General features: G+C 27.9%; 1 protein-coding gene across 3 annotated transcripts; it reads left to right on the forward strand.

The window, feature by feature from the left end:
- Window positions 1-6,521: 6,521 nt before the first annotated feature.
- Window positions 6,522-18,205, forward strand: LOC123305824 (acyl-CoA Delta-9 desaturase-like). 3 transcript variants are annotated; one of them, XM_044887658.1, is made up of 5 exons: window positions 6,522-6,535; window positions 13,749-13,993; window positions 16,714-17,050; window positions 17,186-17,371; window positions 17,713-18,205. In XM_044887658.1, exons 2-5 carry the CDS (start codon window positions 13,765-13,767, stop codon window positions 18,032-18,034), a joined length of 1,074 nt encoding a protein of 357 aa, XP_044743593.1. In that variant the 5' UTR covers window positions 6,522-6,535; window positions 13,749-13,764; the 3' UTR covers window positions 18,035-18,205. The 3 variants fall into 3 exon arrangements, with proteins under 3 accessions (XP_044743593.1, XP_044743591.1, XP_044743592.1); XM_044887656.1 differs by lacking the exon at window positions 6,522-6,535 and adding an exon at window positions 7,753-7,891; XM_044887657.1 differs by lacking the exon at window positions 6,522-6,535 and adding an exon at window positions 13,589-13,648.
- The last annotated feature ends 1,877 nt before the right edge of the window (window positions 18,206-20,082 follow it).

Below are 20,082 nucleotides of genomic sequence, written 5' to 3' on the forward strand. Positions count from 1 at the left end.
GAATTATTTTCAGATTCTGTTTTTCATTCGCCCATCCAGAGTCGGTATTCATTTATGTTAGTTGATTCACTATCATTACCGCCGGTAATTCTATTAATTCTATTAAGGTAAAGGGCATGGCCATCATGCCCATATGGGTGGATCCGCCACTGTGGTGGTTTGTACAGTATTATATACTTTTTAAACTAGTGAGAGAATATTCCCTGAAAATTGTCACCTTGTGGGAGGCCGTAAAATATTTTTTTTTTTTCAATTTTCAATTTGGGATGATAACGCAACCGCGAGATGCCTGCCAGAACGATACTTTCTTAATTGACCGATAATAAAACATTTAAAAATTTTCTAGCTTTGTGAGAAATGAGTTGGTGTGTAGTTCATTAGCTCTTAGACTATATGTTCATTGTGTGCTGTATAAAATTGTACATTTTGAAGGCGTGTCAAAATTTTTTCCTGAATTCGATTAGAATTAAAAATATAAAAATATAAAATGTCTATCTATTGTATCTAATGAGATACAATACACACTGTATTTATATTTTCATTTCATGCAGCAAGTTCATGGTGAACAGCTTAATATATTTTACAGTGATGTGATGAATGTGATGATTTGTAGGGTGAAATTAGATCATCACAAACACACTGCCTGAATGTGAGATGAACGGAACTTTACCAACATAGCATTATTATAGCATTGTGTGTGCACTGTACAATGTATGTACATGATGCTGATAAAAATAATATTGATCATTCACACTAATATAAAGTGTAGTTATCCATCCAGTACTAGTACATGTGAACTGTAGGTTATTTTCATTTAATTTATTTTTATTTTTCAATTATGTGACTCATTTCATTTCAGCTCAAGTTAATTAAATGATTACCTAGTATTAATTGACTGATTATATAATCACACAAATAATAATTATTTTTTGTTAACACATTATCATTTAATATAAAAATGGTAGTTTCGTTTGCGTTAGAGTTAAAATATCTAAACTAATATATTTAAACTTAAATTATTGTCTGGGGGCGTCGAAACCGCCATATCTGTGGTAGCAATGGTATGGACCCCCCCACACCCATCAAAAGGGAGGTCTCGAGATTTTAATTAAGTTAAATGAAAAATTAAATAAATTAAAGGTATTTTAGTACATAATTTGTTCTACGTCGGCCTTTGTTTTAATTTTTCAATTTTTTAACAACTAAAGCGCTGAACTCTCCCAGCACTATGGGCTTCCGAGTAAAAATCTATGGGGTTTCTCAGAGCTACTAGCTACGCAACTGATTTTTGTCCATGTGTTTTATTAACTTTACAAAGTTGAGAAATGAAAACACAAATATTGTAAGAAGTAATTATAAGGACACGAAATCGTTATAATTAATTTAATAATTTCTTTTCGCGAAATTTCTTTGTTCGCTACTTTATCGACATACAGGTTGTTCCAAAGTTGATTAATATCAGAAAAAGGGTAGGTAGAGTATGGAATTTTAGTGCAAAAAGTGTTTTGGTGTTTTTTGATTTGTCTGAACGAGATAGATTTTTTTTATCTCAAAACGATAGGTCTTGAATTTCTAATTAATTTTGAGAATTTCTTGATTAAAAAAAGTGAGTAGTTCTACAGTAGTCCAAGATAATAATACGTCATAACTTATTTGGTCTTATTTAAATGATCTTCGCTATGCCTCTTTTTTGACTTCGCGGACTTCAGAATCGCCTTGATCCCCAATCGACACTTGTTGAGTTTTTGTTTTGACTTGAAATACACTTAATCAAATATTAATTTGGTTGTTGTACCGATTACTATTGCGTTAAATTTATTCATTAATCATATTTGAATGGAAAAATTGATTGATTAGATGGCTAAAATATGTTTGAAAAAAACGCAAAAAAATTGAACTCCATCAACTTAAACCTATATTATTATTACACGATACTTAATTTTTTTGGTTTTATATATTTTATGACTAATATGTATTTAATCCATTAGGAATCAGCGCATTAGTAACCAACATACTTTGCGAGAGTGGCAGGGAGAATTGCTAAATGAAACTCATAGGAAGGGCTTACAATAAAATAATAGCCAAAACGCTATGGAATTTTTCTAAGGGATGTTTGAAAAATATTTAAGAACTTTGACAACATTAAAATTTTTGGCCATGCCTTTTTTGAACTTTGAATAATACATATATATTTCAGAAACAACTAGTTTAAGAGAAAATTTACATGAGACCTTTTTTGTTCTAAGTTGGCCAAATAATCGGGGCATAATAAACAATTTTCAAAATATTCCGACCTGACAACATGCATATATATCATCAATAGGAACAGAATCGTATAAAAAAATTTAGGTGAAAAATCGAATGTAAAGTTTTAGATATGATGTGAATTTTTTTCCACCGCTCAATTTATACCGTTAATGAGACTCTAAAATCGATGTCATTTTAGATATGATACAAGAAATCTTTATTTAAAAGATACGGATTTGATTCCCAGCTACTGTGTAATTTTTTTGTTTCTTTCTATTCGTAAAATCCATTGAAGTTTAAAGTCTTGCCCTCGTATGCCATATGGTATAGTGGTCATATAACAAAAGCTATTAAAAATATCATGTTAAAATATCATGAGTGACTTTGACTTGTATAAATGATTACTTTTGAAACTAGTATACATTTGGTTTCAAAATAAAAATTACAAGAAATCTATATATCTATGTAAAAATTTCAAATTAACTTTTAATGAATTCTCTTTACGCCTTTTTTCGTTCCTCGCGGGGTTTCGTATATATATATCGTTACTGTAATTCCAAAAGGTCGTAAGTGAAAATTTGCAATTTTTTTATTGATTCTACTTAAGAATTTTTTCATGCCTTTAAACGCTCAAAAAATATCTTAGGTCAACTAAATTTACTTTTCTTTGATCAAAAAATGTCTGTTCCATGCGATAAAACTCTGGATATCCATATGTTGGTAGATACGCTATCATTAACGCTTGGCGTTTAAAATTTCATTTGAAAATTCATAATTAACACTGCAGTCTAACCGAAAATAAAGCAAAAAATAAAACAATTACCCCTTATCACTGACATATTCTATTTTCTTTTATGATTTAACCATTAATTATTATACTAATTAGATAGAAATGTCGAATATTTGAAAATGCTGGACTTTTTCACACAAAATTACATAATCTTGAATAATTTATTATTGTATTATATTTGGTCAACTTTACAACTTATTTTGAAAAAGTTATAAATTAAAATGAAATAATTATAATAAAAGTGCTCAATATAAATATTTATAAATTCAAAGAAATGTTTAATATCAATATTTAAAGTTTAAAAATAGAACATGTAATTTTAAATTGGTACCTGGATTTGTGAATTATCTTCTTATCTTTTAATTGAACGAATATTTTTTGAATACTTACTATCACCGCTGCAGCTGTAACTATTTATCCGCCTTCATAAGTATACACATGTACCTACTGACCCTCTTTTTTAAACTTACCAACAGCTACTACCAGAAATTTTGCCCGTGAATTGCGTGTAACATATACAACAGGCAAAAAAAAACGTTGGAATACGAAATCGAAACACGAAAATTAAAAAATACACTTTGGCTCCAAGGTTGTAATTTAATTAATATACTCCAATCGTTAATAAATATCTTTCTAAATTAAAAAATCCTAAAGGTTATACGCGATTCAATTGATTCTGTTAGGAACTGTCCGACTAGAATATTCACCGTGTAAAAAATATAATTTTTTATTAAATTCTTCGTAAAATAAATACCATTTTAATTATTGTTTACATGGATTATAAAAATTACTTGATTATCTATAATTCCCTTTTTTTATAATTTTTAATAATACTTTGTGTACATAAATATAAACATTGTGTAAGGTCAGACAATAAAGGGACAAAGTCAAATTAATGTTAAACGTTCTTAACATATAACACGTCAGAAAATGTTTCAATTTTATTTTTATACCATGTACCTGTACAGAATAGCTGTTCATAAAATCACTTAAATAGGGCAATTGAATCTTGGGTCCGTAGGACCCATCTTGTAAACCGTCAGAGATACAGCATAAGTTTAAATTTAAAAAATGTTTCTTTTAAAAAAATAAACAAATTTTGTTTGAAACATGAATATCAGTTATGTATGTGTGACATGTGTAGCTATCTTTTTTTTACTTAAATGATGTATAAAAACAAAAGATTGGATAATCGACAGTGTCTATACATGACATTTCAACAGTTAACTCAGTCAATTGTTTGTTTCACTTGTTGTAGAATAATTTTTATAAATTTTTATTATGCGATGTCTTTTGTCTGATCTAAATTAAAAGACACAAAAACTCGAATTTTGAGTAGATAAAATGAAATTACAGGGTAAAGGTCTGGAGACAAATTCTCCTTATATTCATTTTTAACATGAGAAACTAATGACACTTCCTTTTGTTATAATATTTATGGTATAGAATGTAGAGAAGAGACATGCCAATTATGTTGATATGAATATTTTGGAAGGCGGGCAAATAGTCACATCGCTGAAAATCACTTCAAAATTATAATTAAAATAGAAGAATAAATGACAATATTAAGATATAAAGATAATTTACAAGTACGTACACCTATACACAGACAGCATTGATTTTAATTAAACACGGATAAAATTTGTGCATTAAAGGGTGCTTTGTTAAAAGGGTGTCCCACAAATTCCCTGTCGCGTTTATTGAGATAAATTTTTTAAATATGCCGTTATTATGCCCATTTGAAATGCTTTCGAAAAAAGTCGTATGGAGAAAGTTTGGTAGACTCATCAAAAGTAAAGCAGTCACGAAGTTTCAAGTAAAACAAAGTCTTTCTGTCCCACGGTCTATAAACAAAATATAATATAAATCTATCATAATTGATTCCGCTCTTTTATACTCAAAGGGATGATAATAGCACCTCCAATTTTTCAACGAATTTCATGTAATACAAATTTTCAAATAAACTCTTATTTTTAATTAACAATCGAAAAATAAGTTATCTCCACTAATTATGGGCCGATTTTGAAAATTATTACCCCTAAGAAGGACGGGGAGTCTAAAAATTAAGTAATGCTTTGATTTTAATTACTAATTTTCAGTATATATTTTTGAAAAAATTTCAGTTTTAGGGTTTAGGTGGCTAAAAATAGAACAATAGTACAATATAAAATATTTTTAGCCCAAAATAGAACCACATTAATAGAAGCAACTAAATTTTGAAGTGTAGATTTCCCACAAAGAATTTTTACTTTAATTTTTAGGATTATTTACTTTAAAATTATTTTTTACTTTTTTTAGTATCTTTTGAATTCGATTCTATTTTTCTCAAAACAAATTTATGCCGCCGGTAGTAATCTCACTCAAAGTATACAGGAATTAACAATTAATTTTTTGTGTAAGTAGGTAATAAATACTAAGTATTTTTTTTATCAGTGTTTTTAATATTATCTAAATGAACATCCCATATTATTATTTATTGTATTTTAAACATACGTTTATGGACAAAGTCTTTTTTTTAATAATAATCGAAAACGTCAGATTATTTTTTTATACTTTAAACAAAATTATTGCTTAATTGACTGTCACTTATTGAAGTTGTGCAAATTTTCCAATTTTTCAGCAGACGATTGATTAATTAGTATCCTAATTACTTTATACGTCATTACGATTACGATTAATTACGAAACGTTATTACGATACGATATAAGATGATTGTGTTCAATGGTAAGTTATTTTTACCCACGAAAAGTTGTGAAGTATTTGAAAAAGAATATTTTTTTCACGTATCCTGCTAAAATTCCTCTTGCCTTTCTGATTGACAGTCGATCGTATTTGTGTTAAAATCTATCAATTGTCAATTCCGTCAATTTTACTATCGTCAAGAATAAAATTTTTCGATATCAGCTTTGGTTTTCCATATATCGAAAGCTAAATAATTAAAGAAAATTTTCAATATTTTGAAAATTACTCCAGATATTGAAATATTTTATTCTTACTTTTCGACTTATATTGTATAGTTAGTTATAACATAATTCACAATCGAAATTGAAAAAATATATTTTTTTTAATTTGTGTCCCCACTACCGAGCTCATAAATCCTTAATTAGTCGGGCAAAACAGGGTTTTTTTTTTGTTTTCAATAATTTATTAAGGTTTTAACTTAAATTAAAAGGATTTTTTTTTTTTTAATTTCCACCGACTAGTTTGGAGAAATCTATGAAAACATATCATCCATCTATATCGTTTTCTCCTAAGAACAATGTTAAACATGCCTACTTTTGAAGTCATTTATTTATTTAAATAATCGGGCAACCTCCCCTATAATTGTTAGAATTGATTTAGACTTAGTCCAACTTCATATAAAAAAAATCAAACCCTTTATCCAAAATTGTCCTGGCGCTCGTACATCCTTAAAGATCTATTGAAAACTCATTATCGAATTATATATTATTAACGTTAGTACTAATGACTTGTCCGTAAATCAAAATTTTTTTGAATGTCGAATATGAATTGTTAATAATCCTTGTCCATATGGAAACTCTAATGGAAAATAATGAATTAAAACTATGATATAAATGGTTAAAAGAGTTTGCGCAATGGATTAAAGTTACATATATACACAATATACATTTTATATACCTTGAGAAGAACGTCATCATTCACCCAACAAAGCAGCTGCTTGAAAATCATATCTGAGATAGATATTTTGCAGTCATTTCATATAATTCGCGTTTTCATTAAAATCCTAGTATTTTTTTGAAATGTTTTAATGGAATAATATACGTGTTGCATCGTTTCAATCAAAAATGATCATGTTTTAATTATATCATTAATGCTGCCATTTAATCGGAGTTTTATTAATTCATCGTTTTTGAAGAGCCCGTTTTTCATAAGTTCTGAAGGTTGTGCATATAATTTGACATACACATTATTTTTCTAATCAATGATTTTGATGTTTGAAACATTTTCCATTTTTTGATTAATTAATAAGAATACTCTCAATACAACCTCATTTTACGAATAGTAATAAATGAAATAGCGGAGTCAATGTGAGACTCGAAGGCATTCCTTTAAAGCGCCGTTTGACATAAAAAAAACTAAACCGGCTCAGTGGCCGAGCGGGTTGCTTAGACAAGGAGGTTGTGGGTTCGAATCCAGGCTGCGGAAGTGATCAACTATAATTGATGGAGCGATAAATTGATGACACTGCCGTGGCTTGAATAAGAACGAAGTAAACAAACTCCACCTATATGATCAATTTATAAAGATTAAAAATAATAATGTGGTTGGGCTCTGTTATAGACGTGTATGTCTAAAAAACGGAGGCTAAACCCCATTATTAACTATATTGTTATTATATTATTATAAAAAGACTAGGATTTTTATAAAGGAGCGAATTATATAAAATGACTGCGCCAGATAGATACACTGTGAAGAGAAGAGAGAACTGTTGAATAAACGCACGCAGGACTTTATTAAAATCTAGCAAGTACCATCTATATTAGTTTCATTTTCACTGGTATCGAAGACACTTCTTTACATGCTGCTTATATAATATTGAACTATAATAAATTCGATTTTATATTCCACATATAAAAATATATTGTGCGTTATATTCTTGTGATTGACGTCATTCGAATTTATTACGTATTATATTCAGTCTTTGAATGCATATTTGAATAATAATGGCTAAATTTTGTGGTCCTGGTTAATATTTGTTAATAAAATGATTGTGTGAATTATTTTTTTGATTATTAAGTAATAATTTATTTAATCATTTTTTTAACCCAATGTTATGGAAATAACCAGCGTTTTCGGTGATTATAAAATCAAATTAATCACACGTTGGGGGAGGTAAACGCAAATTTTTATAATATTGTTGTATTAAATGTTGTGTCTTGATGTTTAGTAATTAATTGTTTTATGTATCATTAACTAAAGTTTTCCATCGTTAAAAGATCACCTTGAAAGCTCAAATAATTATAATGGTTCATCATCAGAAACGCTGAACTTAATTATAATAATTTATAAATATGTTTGTTAACTATAGAATCAGAATGTTCGCCAAAAAAGTATAAAAGATGTCTCGAAAAAGTCACATGCGAACAATAAAGTGATAATAATAAAAAGCATAAAGTTCTAATTAAAAATCGTAGAGGTTTTTCGATCCGGTGTACCGTACTACCGTCAAAAAAGGCTTCATTACTTTACGTTTTTAATTTGGAAAATTTCGCGGTTTCTAATAAACAAAATTGCAGAGAACTTATTCATCTGAAATTATCACCTTTTTTAGATAATAAATTAAATATTAAAATTTAAATCAGAAATTCTTAAAAAAAAAAGATATTTTTCTAACAAAAAAATTCAAAATTCTTTTAGAACATTAGAAAATGGCTTAGAGTAAAAATAATAAATTTTGGTAAATTTTGATTTTCTACAACTTCACTTATTATCAAAATTTGAATTTTCCGAATATTAATCAAGAAAGTTTCAAAATAAAAAAGGATAATTTAACGAACCCTTTGTATTCACTTGTAAATGGGGTCTTAACACTTCCAAGGACTTCTATACTTACAATTTTTATGAAAAATCATAGGTGTTAGATCACAAAAATGATGCAACGGTTCATGTTTTTGAAGTATTATTAATGCGTAGTAAATCATCTGTCGACTATCAAATTGACTCTCAATAGAAAGAATGTGTGCAATGTGTGGTTTTCACATCATGCTTTACGCTTCCTTCGATCCCAGGCACGTTGCTCTTTAGCCAAAAGCCAAATTTTAACAAAAATGGCGTTAAATTAGCTTTCCAATGAAACCAATATGGTGACGATGGATATTGTTTTTATATGTTTTAATTTCGATTTAAAGTATACTCTCTTTAACAGCCCTTATAATTATGGTGATGTATCAATATTTATTAACCAAAATATAGCGTAAAGCTTTTTTATGCTTTTACCACCTAGAACCTAGAGAGAGCAAAAAAAGAAGCTATTTTTTAAATGTATTTAGTTAGTAGTTATTTATTCTTATAGATGCTTTCAAAAAATGTGGATTAACTATTTTCATAAGAAAAGTCGAGATGAATAACACAAAATAAGCTTTTGTTTAGGATAAATTTTGCAACCATTTCGACTATTCGAGGTACATGATGACGAATTTTTGACGATAAAGTTATATTACATAACTAATTTTCTTCTAAATTCAATATGATATAGACTCTCCCAATTTTTCTAGTGATCACCATCATTAAAAAAAGGCTGGTCTTTAAAAACGTGTTTAAAAAAAATTTTAAGTAAAATTAAAAATCAATATCTTGTTTTTATAAAATAATTTTATCAAATTTTTATATACATTGTTTCAAAATTTTATAGAAATTCTTTAAAACGTACAAATTCGACGAACGACTGTTGAAAAGCCAAAAATTTGCCTTTAATTTCAAACAATAAAATAATAATGATGAGGATTTAGCTCCGTTTTCCACACATATTTTTAAAAAAATAACAAATTTTACTGCAATTTTTCACCTCAACATATTGAAATGTACAGAATTGTAAACATACAATATTCAAAATGTGTCCAATTCTACAATAGTAAGCTTAAGGCTTAACAACTCAGATTAACTCGATTAATTATGTGTATATTATGGCGGAAATTTCAAATACAGCATGATCATAAATGGTATTATCAAATCGCCTGGAATATAAGATTGATTGATGTAGATATTTTTCTCATAAATGAGTAAATATAATCCAACGGCCAGATCAATTTTTGGAAATCACAAGATTCCTTTCATTTTTTTTTAACATAAGATAACCACGTTAAAGGATACAACGCCATTAGCTTTCGTAAGGAGCTCGAGTCCGCAAGACAACCCAATTCAATTTTTCTTCTTTCTCAATTTTTTCTTTATTTAGAAGGTTTTAAATATATAAAATAGAATGTAAAAAATCACAGTAATTTGTAAAGTAATACGCTGACAATACATAATAGAATTATGGTGAAAGCTCTAAAAAACTGAATTGCTTCTTTGTTTTCATTGCTTTCACCATACAAAGCGAAAGGTCACTCGTTTAATGATTGAACAGATAAATTAAAATGTCATTGTAATTTATCTAAGAGATCCTCCAACTGCAATGTCAATTTAATTCACCTGTTCAGTCATCAGTCATAGGTCACTCATGTACCTTGAAAAAATAAAAAAATAGATAATAATTTTAATTTTAATGTAATATTCAAAGCATGGGGTGCAGTGGCGGATTTAGAGATTTGCCGCCCGTAGGCTATTCAATTTTTGCCGCCTCTAAATTTTGATATCTTAGTTCACAATCATATCAATTATCTATCAATAAAATTGCAACTTTATGATTTGTGCTCCATTATCCTCATTACATCAACTTTTCCCGTATGGTTAGTATCATCGAGAACTATGGTACCGTGTTAGATCCTTGATTATTTTTACAGCAAAGAATTATCAAAAAACAATATTTTATGCAAAAAATATCTCAAACATGTACCAATTTTAAAGTAAGTTAAGGTATGTGTTAAAACTATACAATACTTATGTAATAGGAATAAAGCTTACACAAAAAATCTAGATTTGGCGAACGTTGATAAATATTTATTATTACACTTACAGTTACAAAACAACACAATAAATATATCCTTTCTTAATTATTTGTTAGTATTATAATTCAAGTCAAATTATAAAAGCATTACAATACTATTTTGCGACACTTTGAATTCGCAAAATCATTTATTATATCGTCGTACGAAATCTTGTTTATTAGCTCTGACTCTATGCACAAGAGAGCTAAAGCGTTTAGCTTTTCTTGACTTAAAGTCGATCGGAGGTAGTCAGTATTTTTTACGCATAAAGAAATAACTTTCTGGAATAGAATTTGACAATTTGCAAACTTGCTGCAGCAATCATGATTAGACCATCGATATTGTATCAAGATTGAATTGTGTAAGGAGATCTCATAATTATTAAGTACACGGAGAAAAAATTATAGTAATTATCAGTGAAGAAAATATGTAAAAATAACTAAATTTCGACTATAATATGGAATCGCTATTGCGATATTCTAAAAATTCATGATCATTACATTATAATCAAAAGCGTTTAGCAATTGTTTATGCAGAGATTTTGAGATATTTATTATTTAGCACTGTATATAGGACTATATTTCGGTTTTTGTTGAATATTTTAATTCCTCTATAATTTTTTAAATTCGTATTTTGTGTGTGTATTATAATTTTTTCTAAATTTTGTCAATCGAAATAAAAAATTTATGAACTAAATTTGCCGCCTCTTAAAATTTGCCGCCCTAGGCTCCAGCCTACTCAGCCTGCTGGTAAATCCGCCACTGATGGGGTGGACGATATCTGCCAAATCAGGTAATTTTTAAAGAATGTCGAATCTAGAAACCACCCTACGCTTTTAATTTTACAGTACAATTACAATTATTTACTTTTTAGTGAAATACCGCGAGTTTTTTAGTTTTAAACTGTAATTTATGCATAATAAAAATTCCTGCCACCTGAAACATTAAATTAAGACATCTAAACCAGTTATTTGACAGAATGGAGTTATGTTCATTATACATTAATCGAATTTTTCTACTTTGGAATCATTCAAATTTCATTTCAAAACGTTAACCCCAAACATAGGAAATTATGACGTTATTGATTGAATATTAATAAAATTTGTGCTCATATCCCAATATATTTAACTTATTAATAGTAGTACTACCTAGATAAATATTAACACAATAAACACAAATTTTTACGTGATATGTACAAAGGTCAATTACGGAGAATACATATTTTTTGTTTGAAAACAAATTTTTGTAAGTACAAAAAAAAAAGATTGAATTTGTGATTGAACTTTGTTAATATCTGCTGATCACACATTTGTACACATACGATACAGAATACCAGGCAGGATAGATATGAAAAATTATAAATTCTTTAAAACAATTAGCCAATTAATCTGCACTTAGATTAATAACACATATATGATATTATTAATACATAAATTATTAATGTGTATACATTCATTAATCGTATGCACAATGTACATTCGTAATCAATAAAATTGAGCCATTTGCATACAACAAAAATTTACTAAATTTATAAAACTCCCGACAAATGAGATTTTTTCATTGTAGCTCTCTCCAAACTGAACCAATTTTCTGGAAACATAGCTAAGAACACTATCTATTAAATTACCGTTCAAACATAAAATAAATCTTTTTTTTTGCAGGCTTGTTTTAACTAATAATGTTTCACCTGTGTTACCATGACTAAAGTTTATTGTGCTAACCTTTATTTCCATATAATGGATAATCCATAATAGACTAAATTCATCCAACACGGAATATCGGCATGTTTTGGGCACTGCAAATTTTTAATTGCCCCGCCTGCTTAAAATTCATTAATACATATTTGCTTCTTTTCTTAGTTTAATTTAAAAATTATCGACTCTCTGTCACTAAACTTTTGACCTTCACTAAACGAACCAACGCGTAGGGTAACACTTTAAAATTTGAAATTTTGTAAATGTCGGAATACAGACACACAGTTTTGTTGTGTATCAAAATATATCGGGACTAAAATAGATTAGTGCTGATTTTTTAAGATCGTACAAAATCAAATTTTTATATTCAAACGCTTACAGATTAAAATTCCTGTGTAGGTTTTGAATTCGATATACCATAAATGAGTTTTGGCTTCGTTTAATTATCGTTAATAATTTTGGAAATTTCTCGATTAATATTAACAAAATTGGAATCTAGTAGTGATCAAAGTAAAAATAAAATTTATATATAATTTATCCTCTTTGGCTTTTTTAGGTAATATTAATATTTACGGTTTTCCGGAGAGAGATATTTGCGTGCAATGTTTTAAAATATGAAATTTTGAATTTTTCTACAATAAAACCTAAATATTTCTTTTATCCAATGATTTATTAGATTTTTATTTTAAGTTTACAGAAAATTTATATCCTAACTAATTTAAGTCTGGCGATAGGATTTAGTAAAATTAAAGCCGCTTTTACTTCATTAAAAATGCGATAAGGCTATACACTTTGTTGCAAAGCAAATTTTTTAAATATTTTACTATATTATAAAAATTAAATTTTTCATTGTCTGATTATATAAGATTTATAATTTATAAGTATACTATACTTAAAATAAATGCCTTGTTGACTATTATTATCAAGGCAATAAAAAAGGTTTTCCATTAATTTAAAAAAAAATTATGATATTTAATACACAAACAAGTTGTTTAAGTTTAAAGTTGTATCAATCTTGATAGAAAACCCTCTATAACCAACGTATATCAATGTCTTACAACGATTAATAAATTCATACACACACTATATCATCGTACATGATCGTTGGTCACAACTCACAAATCATTTTGTTTGGTTCATTTTTTTTGAATTGCATTGTTCATTGATGATATATTTGATCAGTTAGATATATTTTTTTGGGTATATAAATAAAATTTTAAATAAATTTTCAATTAGTTTACTTTGAAACATCAATAATAAATACTATTTATTATACAAAGAAATTAACAATTAAAATTTAATATTTAAATTGTAAGTGAATATTTAGTGTTTTAATTTTAGTGAATTTCTTATATATCTTAAAAAAATTTTGGTGATTTTTAATTTTTCGTTTTTCTGTATTCTTTGGTAGATATCCATTATCAAAAATGGCTCCAAATATTACCAGCGCACCCACAGGCGTTCTTCATGAAGAAGATGAAGAAATCATTGATACCATTGGAAATGATTCCAAAAAATTATCATCACAAGTACCAGAGAAACGGGAATTGAAATTAGTATGGCGAAATATACTTTTATTTGTATATTTACATGCTGCGGCCGTGTGGGGAATGTACTTAATGCTCACATCAGCAAAATTGGCAACAGTCGCATTTGGTAAGCATTTAATTTTTATTTAAATTTTACATCAATTTTTTCAAAAAATTTTTGTTATTTTTACATAAACAAATCAATGTCTTGTCCTTCACTTTGTACTCAGTTTCCGACGCAACTATTCTTAAAAGCAAACTTAATTAAGAATTTTGCTAAATTTTGATCAATTAACACTAAAATCAATTTCTTATATTGCAAAATTTAATTCCTACCGAGCCCATTCAATTTTTTAATAAATCTTTTGAAGAAACATTTTTGTAAAATTAGAAGTTTTACTCTACGTTTCCTTACTGTCGAAAAAATAACTATCCCATCGACAGTAGAGCCTACTTAACGTTAACGATAACTAGTCTTGATTTTTTATTACCTTCAAGTGTTGCTTTAATAAATTCTTGAAAATAATGAAGAATGGTTGTTTACGAGAATTTTCATTTAAAACTCATATCACATTCAGTAAAATTGTCATATTTCCAATAATAGTTTGAAAAGCTTTTATTGCACTAAAAAGTAAAAAATTGATTTTGCCTCGGAGTAAATTGCATAATTAATTTTTCCTTAACACATTTACCATATTTCTTTTTTTTCAATCATAATATGGTATTGTCATTTGATTTATACATATCCTACAAAATTTTCAGCTCTCTATTTTGTCGGAAAGTAAATAAAAATTTTGACCGAAAGACATAAGACATAAAGACTGGCTATAAAAGTAAAAGAACTCTGTAACAACTTTATTGTAGACTTTTAGAAACTGTATTTTTAACGGGTTTATATCTCATCATTGAAAATTACTACTTGTTAAAATTCAATTTAAACTTTTTTTTTATTCAGAAATTTCTGATTAAAAAACTCATTAGGTTTCAGTGAAGTTTTATGAAAATTCTCCTAATTTTTAATTAATTTATTTTTAAAAGAATTTGTCTTATGAAAATTGGATCTCGATCAATAATCTAAATTGTCCTTAACTTATGAACAAAAATAAAACCTTAGTATTGCAAATGCATTTTCGCAGCTTGGTCAATACTTTGAATATTACTCTATCCTAATATCCGAACAGTCACCAAGTTCTAAAATTATTATATCCGGAATATAATTTATTTATTTACTTTCCTCGGCCAATTCCTAAACAATTACCAGTATAAAGGACATACTTAGGCCATAGAGCTCATTGTGACCATATATGTGTTTTACCACCTTTTCCGCTGATTATTTTGAGAGGCTGAATGCACCTCCTTCATGTATATACCATGCACTACACCAGCTCATCACAACCATTATTTAAATTAATATTTGTTGTGACGGCGGGAATCGAACCCGCTACCAAAGGCATATCGCGTACGGAATTGGTTATCCTTTAACCAACTGTGCTACTAAGGTTTACAATATAATCGGTAATTCTTTTACTGATTGAACGTAAATATTCTTATTCGAAAATAAAAATCTGTATTCCTTGAAATATTCTTATTCAAAAATAAAAATCTATAAAATTTCCTGTGTTGTTTTTATACATAATTTGCACGCAAAATGACATTCGCACACAGGATGACGTGCGTGACTTATGTATGATTGAGATAAGAAAAAAGATTGATTAACAAATTAGGAAAAATAATTAATAAAAAACATATACCAATCGATTTATCACTATTTTGTTTATAAAAAATATTCAAATGTCTTTTATCAATCAAGTATTTATATTCACGTTTTAATTGATGTAATTTTTTTTCTGATGTAATGACTTACACTTGTCATTGAAAATAATTAAATTACTTGTATTTAAATGGAAATTTTAATGATCATTATTGATATACTCTTTAGAGGCTAAATTAATGACTAATTGAATTATTTGAAGAGGAAAAGTTGGATTTTGTCCTGATTCAATGTTCATGATTTTAAACATTTGAATAGTTTTGTAAACAATTTTTTTATTTTTGTGTTTTGTTTCGCTAAGTGACTAACACATTTTCCACCACTCACAATAGATAATACGCTTGCTTTAAATACTAAAGGTACTTTTAAACTAAACTTTTAAAGCTTAATTAAGAATTTACCTATGTCTCTTCCTCTTCTATGGAATGCAGTTCCATTCTGTATTGTTTTAGCCAAAACTAGTTTTCTACTAAGTTTTCTTTTTTCGAAAGAATTTTTTTTTAAATTTAACTCCAATTGTTTTGTAACAACATTGCAGGGTTGCTTTTGAAATTGAAGTTTCCTTTTAATTGGCTCCTAATTTCTGAAAGATGGTTAGACCAATCAAAAAGAATATCCTATTTTCTAATTTATATCAACACCAATTTATATATGTTTGGAAATCACGTTCAAATGCGGAAATAACATGGGAATCACTTTATTTTACTTTTATAGGGTTTGCCAATTTTCTTTTTACACGGACAAATTCGATGATAAAGCGTATAAGAATGCTTTCAGATAATCCCACAAAATCGAACATTCATAATAAGCAATAGCCGCACCAAGATCAGGATCAAAGACTATATCTTGGTTCGATTTAGCCTTAAAACCTTTACAACTTTGTCTCACACATTAACCTTAGTTTTGCATACTTCCAAGAGTTGTTGAAGCGTGTATTCATTTCTGTTGTTTAAAATTTGGCGTTATAAAAACATAATCCCCAATGAGAAACCTTATAAGTCTATACCTAGAATTTTCAAACTTTTAAAGATAAATCTTAGTTTAATATTAATGGTTTTTATTTTTATTATTTTTAGCCATCATCTTATATCAAATGGGAGGATTAGGTATAACTGCCGGCGCACACAGATTATGGGCACATCGTGCATATAAAGCAAACTGGGCTCTACGTGTTCTGCTAACTATTTTTAACACAATAGCTTTCCAGAATCATGTTATTGAATGGGCAAGAGATCATCGTGTACATCATAAATACAGTGAAACTGACGCTGATCCACATAATGCAACTCGTGGTTTCTTCTTTGCACATGTTGGATGGTTATTATGCCGTAAACATCCAGAAGTTAAAAACAAGGGAAAAGGAATTGATGTTTCTGATCTAGAAGCAGATCCAATTTTGAGATTCCAAAGAAAGTAAGTAAAAATATATCATCCCAAATGGGAAACTTTATTAGTCTGGGGAAAAAACTACATACCCAGCAAATTTATTTTTATTTTTCAATCAATTTCAAGGATTATTTTTAGTAAGTAACCAATTTTTATTTACAGATACTATTTAATTTTGATGCCAATCTTCTGCTTCTTACTTCCCACTACAATTCCCGTATACTGTTGGGGAGAATCCTGGGGTAATGCATGGTTTGTATGTGCATTATTCCGTTATGCTTTCACATTAAATGCAACATGGTTAGTCAACAGTGCAGCTCATTTATGGGGAAATAAACCATACGACAGGTAAATTATCATTTTACTATTCAATACAAAAAAAAACTCCACAAATTGAAGGTTTCGTTTACCTAATTTGAAGTATTCTTCTACGAATATAAGATGACTTTTAAACAACCCCGGAAATATATAACATCGCCACTTGATGCCACTCTTTGATCACAGCAATTTTCTCGGAAATTACTTTCTTGATAAAATTAACTGATTAAATTCCAAAATAAACACCACTGCTAACCGTAATTTAATGATTTAACCACTCTCCGCGAAAGTAAGAGATCTATAGTTCGATTACCAGAACTTATTTTTAATAGCCATTTTATAAATATTTTAATTTTTTTGACTTGTTACAGATTTATTAACCCAGCTGAAAACTTAGGAGTTGCTATTGCTGCAATGGGTGAAGGATGGCATAATTATCATCACACATTCCCATGGGATTACAAAACAGCTGAATTAGGTAACTACAGAGCAAATTTCACAACAGCATTCATTGATTTCATGTCAAAAATTGGATGGGCATATGAACTAAAAACTGTATCACATGAAATGATTCAAAAGCGTGTGGAACGTACTGGTGATGGTACCCATGAATTATGGGGTTGGGGTGATAAAGATCAATCAGAACAAGAGCGAAATGAAGCAACGATATTAAGGCGTGCCAAATCTAGTTAGATAAATTAAAACACAAAAGAAAAAATTAGATAAATAACTAAATATTTGTCTTGTTTTTAATTTTGAATATTAGACTGTTTTTGCTTCCACCCAGGGTATTATATTATAATATTAGAATTATAAATTGGAAACAACAAATTAAACAAACCCTCCAATATTATATAATATTACATATTTTGGGGAAGCATTATAATTATTATAATTTTGATCAGAAGTATAAAATCTCTATTTTATTAATAAATAAATAAAAACTGTTTACTTAATCTAACAAAAAAAAAAAAAAAAGAAAAAAAATTTTAATTTTTCATAACTAATTCATTTATTGGTATTAGGGATCTCTGTAAAACTTTCAGAATTTTCATTTTTGTTGTAAATTCATTATTAGGCATTCCAAAAAGGCACTTATGTATGATGGATGGTTTAATCTAATATATTTTCATTATAAATAATTTCATGTCGATAGACGTTTTGTCTTGAATTATTTTTAAGTTAATTTTTGTTGTTTTTGCATTTCTCAAAATCTTGATCTTCTCTTTTATAAAGCACAAACAATTTAATAAAATTTTTATTTTTTATTAAGAATGTTGAAAACAACAAAATACATTGAGTGATATTTGTAATATGTCTAGGATAATATAATTAAGTTATAATGTATTGCTGATATAATTTATATAATTTTTAGTTTAATTTATAATTTATGATTTATAAAGTATATTAAACATTGATTGCTTATACTTTACTCTTTATTTTTGCAAAGATAATTATCATTATTTTTGCTCTTGTATTTTCTTTTCCATTTTCTTCATTAGTGTGAAATTAATTTTTGTAAATGAAATAACATCAAAATAAAAAATTGTAAATAATATTTATTTTTGTTTTTAAATTTTTATAATCATTTTTTTATCATTCATTAAGGTGGTTGGCTATAGGAAATATTTAAAGATTACTGACTGATTTTTTAATTTGTTATTCTTTAGATTAGAGAGTTTCACTATAAATCTGTGCCCTGGCAGGATAAAATTTGTTTCTCGACAGTAGTGATGCGGGACGACAATAGAATGTGTGCATTATATATCGAATTCCCAAAAAATCCTATAAAAGTGGTTACTTTTTCTATAAAGAGCAGTTTTGTTCAAATTGGATACATACAAACCTAGATTTTTGCTATCAATTACTGTCTAAACTATTCGCTTTACAAAAAAATATTTCAAACAAAAAAGGTTTGCGTATTTTTAAAAAAAATTTTCTAATTTAAAGCGTTCATCTAATATTTGTCAGTTTCGAATCAGAGTGAGCTTTTAAGAACCTGAAAACTTAAATCGAGTTCGATGCTGGTGTAAGATGTGTGCCACTAGTGGTACATGATTGATACTCGATTAAATTTATTTATCGAGTTTCAAGCATATTAACTTAAAAAAGGCACCCAAACGACTTTCAAACATTTGTATGCATATTTTATCAAAAAACTTAACAACCCGATGGTCATTCTCCCAAAGTTTAAAGGAAAAATATTTCTAAGGAATTGAGGAAACTTGTATCGAACTTAAGAACAACCGTGACGATATTGAGAGAACTCGAAGTAAAAACAGTCGAAATCGTGTTTATGGGAATGTATCTTAAATTTCTCCAACTTACATAAGAATTTTCGCCATGGTGATTATTTGTCAAAAAAAAAAAATCAGCTGATTTCTAAGGATTCATTTGACTATTATTGTGAAGTTCTTGACAATCCAATTTACTGTTTTATGATTGGCACAATTTTACAAATTAAAAATCTATAGAAACTGAAATATCGTACTATTTCGCCTGTCTGCTAAAGAAGAGCATCGTTGCTGTTGATTTCACCCTTTCTCGGTTCATTTTTACTATCTCTTGCGGTATTATTACTTGGGATAGATATTGTCATACCAATGCAAATTACATTTTTGAATGACAATGATAAAAATGTTAAATATGTTCTTTCAATGTCACTTGATATAAAATCATTAAAATTTGATTATTTTAATTACATACGCTGTTATCAATAAATGCAATTTATTGCGTACAAT

This window comes from Chrysoperla carnea, chromosome 1, assembly GCF_905475395.1.
Source record: "Chrysoperla carnea chromosome 1, inChrCarn1.1, whole genome shotgun sequence".
In the NCBI taxonomy this organism is placed as follows: domain Eukaryota; kingdom Metazoa; phylum Arthropoda; class Insecta; order Neuroptera; family Chrysopidae; genus Chrysoperla; species Chrysoperla carnea.

Coding starts and splice junctions, on each gene's coding strand:
- LOC123305824 (XM_044887656.1), top strand. CDS start 7,833: ATGGAAATAACCAGCGTTTTCGGTGATTATAAAATCAAATTAATCACA. Junction 7,892..13,748: donor TTAATCACACGTTGGGGGAG/GTAAACGCAAAT, acceptor ATTCTTTGGTAG/ATATCCATTATCAAAAATGG. Junction 17,372..17,712: donor GGAAATAAACCATACGACAG/GTAAATTATCAT, acceptor GACTTGTTACAG/ATTTATTAACCCAGCTGAAA.